Here is a 6,716-nt window from a genome sequence, read left to right as displayed (position 1 = left end):
GGTTGAGACCACTGATCTAAGGAAGAGAGGTCAGTGCCCCTGACTAAATAGTCAGGTATTGCATATTTTAAAAATTCTTTTGAGGCACATGGTTGAAAATCACTGCTATAATGCATCACTGTATACTGTATTGTGTGTTCACCACCTCACGTCAAGTCTCCTTCCATCACCATTTATCCCCACTCATTTCCTTCTGGTAATCACCATACTGCCTATGAGCTTTTTGTTTGTTTGTTTGTTTTTTTGCTTAATCCCTTCACCTTTTTTACCTAGCCCCCGAACCTTCCTCCCCTCTGACAGCTGTCAGTCAGTCTGTTCTCTGTATCTATGATTCTGTCTTTATTTTGTTGTTAGTTTATTTTGTACATTAGATTCCACATGCAAGTAAAATCATAAGTTATTTGTCTTTCACTTAGCATAATACTCCAGGCCACCTCACACCTATCAGAATGGCTATCATCAACAAATCAACAAACAAGTGTTGGCGAGAATGTGGAGAAAAGGGAACCCTCGTGCACTGTTAGTGGGAATGCAGACTGGTGCTGTCACTGTGGAAAGCAGCATAGAGTTACCTCAAAAAATGAAAAATGGAACTGCCTTATCACTCAGCAATTCTACTTCTGGGAATATATCCTAAGAAATCTGAAACACTAATTCGAAAGAAGACACGCACCCCTATGTTCATTGCAGCATTATTTACAGCAGCCAAGACCTGGAAGCAGCCCAAGTGCCCATCAGTAGACGAGTGAATAAAAAAGCTGTGGTACATTTACTCGAGGCTTTTAATGGAGAACTTTGAGACCTTTCACCCCTGGCTGCGTGCAACTGTGACTGCAGCATTCTGGACAAACAGCAGAGGGCACTTTAAGCCTAGTGCATTTGCTCCATCTGTGCTCCTCTTTAGCAATCCAGCAAGTTCCAAGGATGTGAATCTGGGTCGTCATTTATCATGTGCTCTCTGCTGCAGCATGTCCTTCAAGAACTATGACTAAAACAGACCATGTCTTCAACAAATAGACAGTAGTAGCTTATATATAAATGCACTCGCTTAAAAAAATTGTTGCCAAATTAGCAATGAAAAATAAAAAGATTATGAAGGCATCATAATAGTCTCAGCTTGTATTGTAAATTATATTATACTAGAGGCCCGATGCACGAAATTTGTGCATGGGTAGGGTCCCTAGGCCTGGCTGGCGATCAGCGCCGATCGTTTGGTCGATTTGCATATTAGGTTTTTATTATATAGGATTCCAGTTCTTAGAAAAACCTTAATCAAAAGGTTATAGAGAGCAAAATATCTTCACCTTTAAAAAAATTGAGATATACTTGACATAAAACAATGTATGTGTTTATGAAGTTTCTTCACTTTCTTCTTAACCCTAAGGGGTGATTCATTTTGTTTTTAAAGTGAAACACATTTTTCTTAAAATCACAGTTTACTTGTGAATGAGAAATCTGTGGCTCTACATTATACTAAACAGTAACATCTTCATGAACTTGCTAAATTCTGTAACTTTTGTATTTGGTTTATAGTGAGAGGACTATATTTCTTAGGTTGTCTAAATAAATCTGGTTTAGCAATGAAACATTTTAAGCACTTGAAAACCCAGGGCAGGAGTGGGGGAAGGGAAGCTTTAACACAAATGGTATTAAGTGCTATAAAACTCTAATTTTAAGCTATTGTAAAAGTTAGCTTGTGGTCATGTATAAATGTTAAAGATACACATGCTTTAAACCTGACACTGAGAAAAATGCACAAGGAGAGTCAAGCATTTGACTCTGCAGTCATCATAACTTGCATTTAACAAACTGGAAAAGGAAGCAATGGTGCAGAAATTACAGTCAGTGGAGAATCTAAACATGCAGGAGCCAAAGAAATTCATAAGTTTTCTTTCTACAGCAATGGCACCCAAGATGCTTTCGATATCATCTTTTGAATAAGAACACTGTAACGACATAGTATAAATACATCGTGGGTCTATGGGAATCATTACAAAATATGATGATTTTAATATATTTGAATTCTCCATTATTGCAGGATAGAGTGGGTTTTTATCTCATCCAAAGGGGAAAATGCCTATTCTGTAGGTAGAGGACTATTCTGTAATATATATTCCGTAAACTTTAAATATTAAAATAATTTTGAGTAAACTGTCGGGTTCTTGGGGAACAAAGTATGTAACCATATTTACAGATGAGTTAGGTCATTCAACTAAAATATTGGGAAAGTCAATAATTATGATACCTAGCAATTTCTTGATAATCTTTAGATATAATTTTCTAAAGGCATTTCCCACAGGTACTTTAGCAAATAAAACAAGCTGAATAAAGGATTAGATGAATTCCTGTTCAAGTAAACTTGAGTCTGCTGCCTCAGTTCCAAAGCAGATGGCATAACATGAACACAGGTCCTTCCTGCACAAAAATATCTCCAGCCACCAAGGCTGAAACAGTTCCACTATGAAAGTACCCCTTTGAGAAGGGATGTTACTCATATTGGCATAGCGTTTTATGACTTGTGTGGGCATTTCATGCTCATTACACACTTCCTCCTTACTACATCCCTATCTGGGCACTAGGCTAGACCTTCCAACAGGTCCCTTTGGTTGAAGAACTAACACTTAATGGACTATATGGGATGAGTCTTAAACTCAAGTTTGTAGACCTTGAAGCTTGTGTCTGTTAGTTATAAGGACAGAACAGTAATACATAAGCTCCTATAATTCAATACTACACCTTCCTTTTGTAGTTTTGGTAGTAGTTACTTAGCACAAAAGAACATTTGAGAAAGTCATGACCAAACCAGGGAAATCTGGAAAAGAATTAAGAGGACTGCTATATGAGAATATCAGAATTGGGGCAGGGGGCGTCCATGAGTAGTGATTCATTCAAGAAATGTTTCTTGGGTGCCGGAGGCAGCAAGAAGCTCTCGGTATCTTATGGTAGGAGACACTAAAGAAGATGAAGAAACAGGAGGGACAAATCATGTCTATTTCATCAATTTTTATGTTGTTTGCCTGGATATGCCTTTGAGGATTTCAGGACTTATACCTACAGGCCTAGGGGTAAAAATTCTAGCTTCTCCCAAAGAATTTAATTTACAACAAGAAGTAATTTACTATCTAGAAGAATGTGAATTAATAACACTGTCTAGATACATACCTATGATAAAATATTTTTCAATACAGAATAATAAAAATGTTTAGTAATGCCAATTTGTATCTTCTATGTACCAACTATCTCAAAAGACATGAGACATTTTTTTTGCTATCAATACTGCCTGTTTATTACAGGAATGCAATATCATTTCCTCTTTTACTAAAGAAACCAAATGTCAAAGAAAATTAAGATGTTTAAGTTACATAACTAGCTTTAAACAGGGGCATTGAAGTAAATAGTTTCCTTTCTTAATGCCCATTTTGCTAGACCCACCACCTTGAAATCCCAAGTTGTTGGTTTGATGTGTGACAATTTTTGTTTTAAGAATCTGAGAACAATGCCCTGAATAAAGCCAGTAAGGTCTTAAAATGTTATATCACTCTCCAATTCTATTTTTTTAAATTCTTCCTTTGAACAAAGAAAACAGTAAGTATATTCATAGTAAGTAATTACTAGTTCTTATTGTGAAAAGCTATATGTATATTTTAATCCTTGTAGGAGATTAAGAAAATCCTTTTGCTCCCAGTGAATTTAAGTGCAACAAACAAACAAACAAACCAAACAAAAAGCCCGAACACACACAGAAGCAGAACAAGAAGAAAGATCCTGTTTAAGAGGCACTTTACGTTGAGGTGGTTTTCAGAACTGAGAGTTGTGAGCCGGCACTTTGAGATCAAGGAAAACCTCAGCGGGGCGTTAAGACTGACAAGCAGCACTGTTAACAGAGCCCGGAAAGGAGAGAAACATGAAGCACGGGTTGCTTTAAAAATGCCTCCCAGCACGAGCATGGCCCCTTCCATGCAGAAAGCAAAGGTTAATAACCATCCTTCTTAAATAGTCCTGACAGAGAGCTAGATACCTGTCTCTTTAGACACGACAGGTGGGTATGCAAAGACACATGCTTAATGGTATAAGGATAACATGGGCCAGCTCAGAAATGCCTAGCCACCCAAATTATAATAATCATGCTATGAATAATACTGAGAAGCAGTGTATGTCTTTACCCAGGTGATTACAAATATCTTACCAACACTGAGCAGAAATCATTTCCCCATCCCACTCATGAGAAGGAGGAAGCTGGGGAGACTGCCTTTTTAAAGGTGTATAGTTTTCATTGATTTCAGAGAGGAAGAGAGAAAGAGAGACAGAAACATCAATGATGAGACTCATTGATTGGCTGCCTTTTGCACGCTCCACACTGGGGATCGAGCCTGCAACCGGGGCATGTGCCCTGATCAGGAACTGAACCGTGACCTCTTAGCTCAGCGGTTCTCAACCTGTGGGTCACGACCCCTTTGGCGGTCGAACGACCCTTTCACAGGGGTCGCCTAAGACCATCCTGCATATCAGATATTTACATTACGATTCATAACAGTAGCAACATTACAGTTATGAAGTAGCAATGAAAATAATTTTATGGTTGAGTCACACAACATGAGGAACTGTATTTAAAGGGCCAGAAGGTTGAGAACCACTGTCTTAGCTCATAGGCTGGTGCTCAACCACTGAGCCACACTGGCCAGGCAGGGGAGATTGCTTTAAAGGTGCTAGTGAATAATACCAGATGTATCTGCAGGGGGGACAAAAGGCGAGGAATTCAGAAGGAAAAAAAACAAAACAAAAAGAAAACCCACTACATTTATTTATCAGACATCTTCCTGTTTCCCTAGAAATAGATCTTAGTGTCCACTTTTAGAGATGATTAGGCTAGAGTAACACACTTGGTTTGGAAAGAATTCTTTTCATTATCCTTCAAGTGAATTTAATTGATTAATAGTGTTCACACTTCATTCTATTGACTGTGGAGAGCCTGGCCCTGATCTGGGGAGTGAAGGGGAGAGGGAGGAAGATGGGAGACAGTGGCCTCCACGGAGTGTCTGGCGCATCCCAGCACTGTGTTGGGAAGTTTGTGCAGTAGAAGACGATGCAGGTACCTCTGGTTCGCCCACAGAGACAATGTACACATCTGTCTATTAACACATGGTAGGTAGTTACATCCCGAGGAAGCGTACTGACACATCTGCTTATCCTGTGTCTAAGTAAATCTCTTGGTAATTAGCATGTAAACCAGCTGAGAAGTGGGTGGACCAAAGGCTTTCACAGCAAAAACATGAACAGTTTCTAAACAAGCCCATCCAGCTGCCTTTATTTTAAAGTAGAAATGCAACTTACAATTTGTAGCTGTTGCACCATTTCTTCTCGGTAGGCTAGTTCCCTTTTCATCTGGTCCTGGAAATTATCTAGCAGGAGAGAGAAATAGAGACAGAAATGAATTAAAGTGCAAAATCTACTTTTAGCATATTTTGTGAAAATATTACTGACAGCCCCATAGAAAACCCCTCCCCTATCTAAATATATAAAAGCCTAATATAAAGTGTCCCCTTGGGTGTTCGACCAACCGGGAGTTTGACTGTTCGCTATGATGTGCGTTGACTACCAGGGGGCGGCTTGGAACAAAGGAAGGCCCTGGCCACAGCCGGCAGCTGCTAGGGACCCTACCTGTGCACAATTTTTGTGCACTGGGCCTCTAGCTTGATATATATTAAAAGTAAATAACATGGTTGTTTGAAGGAATGTTTTCAAGATTCTATAATTTAATCAGAATAGACAGTAAACTCTGAGGGGGTAAGGTCTATATCTTACATTTCACAGTATCTCACAACCCATGTAGTACAATCCCATGCGCATCATCACTCTCAGGAATGTCTCGGCAATCCTGTTTTCTGGCCTTTGCACACGTGAGAAAGTCGCAAGTACCTCAAGCTTCCACTGCCTTCAGAAGTTCAGAGGGAGGGAGAGGGTGCACCTCAGATCACAGGGAATGAGGACCCCTGTACACAAAATGCCGTCTGGGTGATAAAATGTGGGTCCATTAGATATGGCTGCCTGGCTTCACTGCAGCCTGTCCCACTCCTAAAAAGAGTGCCTGACTGCCAACCTGCACACTTTCTCTCCCTGTATCAGCCTTATTTTATGGTCCTTCCTGGGCCTGGTTCAGTTCTGCAGGCCCCGCCTCTATGTGAGAAGTATCGTTATGCAAACTATCTTTGCCATTCTACATACTGATCATTTTTAAATTGCATTTATGGAAAAAAAATGACTTCCAATGTATATATCATGTTGTTGCATTTTCTAGATGTGGTCTTTTAAAAAAAATGTAGGCTTAGCCAACTGCCTTTTTCTGCTTTAAATGGTAACACAGTGTCATATTGCATCTGTGGTGGATAGTCAGGTCAGCAGTTTAAAGGAACCAGAAACACAGTCATCACCTTTCCCCCTTCTCTTCAGCCAACTGGTGTGCGAGTCCTGTACATTCTACTCTCCATCCTCCCCTCTCTTTGCCATTACAGTAACTCCAGCTCTGCCCTCACTCCTCTCAGGGCGGCAGTAGGGCTGTGAGCCGCTCCTTTTCCTCTGGTCGTTGAGGGGTCGGATGCAGTGCACCTGCGTGTCTGGCCTGTGTCCCTCCGGCTGCAGGGCGGTGAGTCTCTCGTGGGTCGGTTCCCAGAGCCCCATTGGCTACAGACTCACCCGTCACGTCTCATTCTGGCTGGCTA

General features: G+C 40.4%; 1 protein-coding gene across 1 annotated transcript in view; it reads right to left on the bottom strand.

Moving 5' to 3' along the window:
- SKOR2 (SKI family transcriptional corepressor 2) overlaps positions 1-6,716 on the bottom strand; it is a 38,075-nt gene that overhangs the window by 8,693 nt on the left and 22,666 nt on the right. Inside the window, 1 exon segment of the mRNA XM_023750797.1 lies at positions 5,332-5,399. Within this exon segment, the coding sequence (XP_023606565.1) occupies positions 5,332-5,399 (68 nt within the window).

Source organism: Myotis lucifugus, unplaced genomic scaffold (genome assembly GCF_000147115.1).
Source record: "Myotis lucifugus unplaced genomic scaffold, Myoluc2.0 scaffold_16, whole genome shotgun sequence".
In the NCBI taxonomy this organism is placed as follows: domain Eukaryota; kingdom Metazoa; phylum Chordata; class Mammalia; order Chiroptera; family Vespertilionidae; genus Myotis; species Myotis lucifugus.
This window is presented reverse-complemented; position numbering and strand designations above follow the sequence as displayed.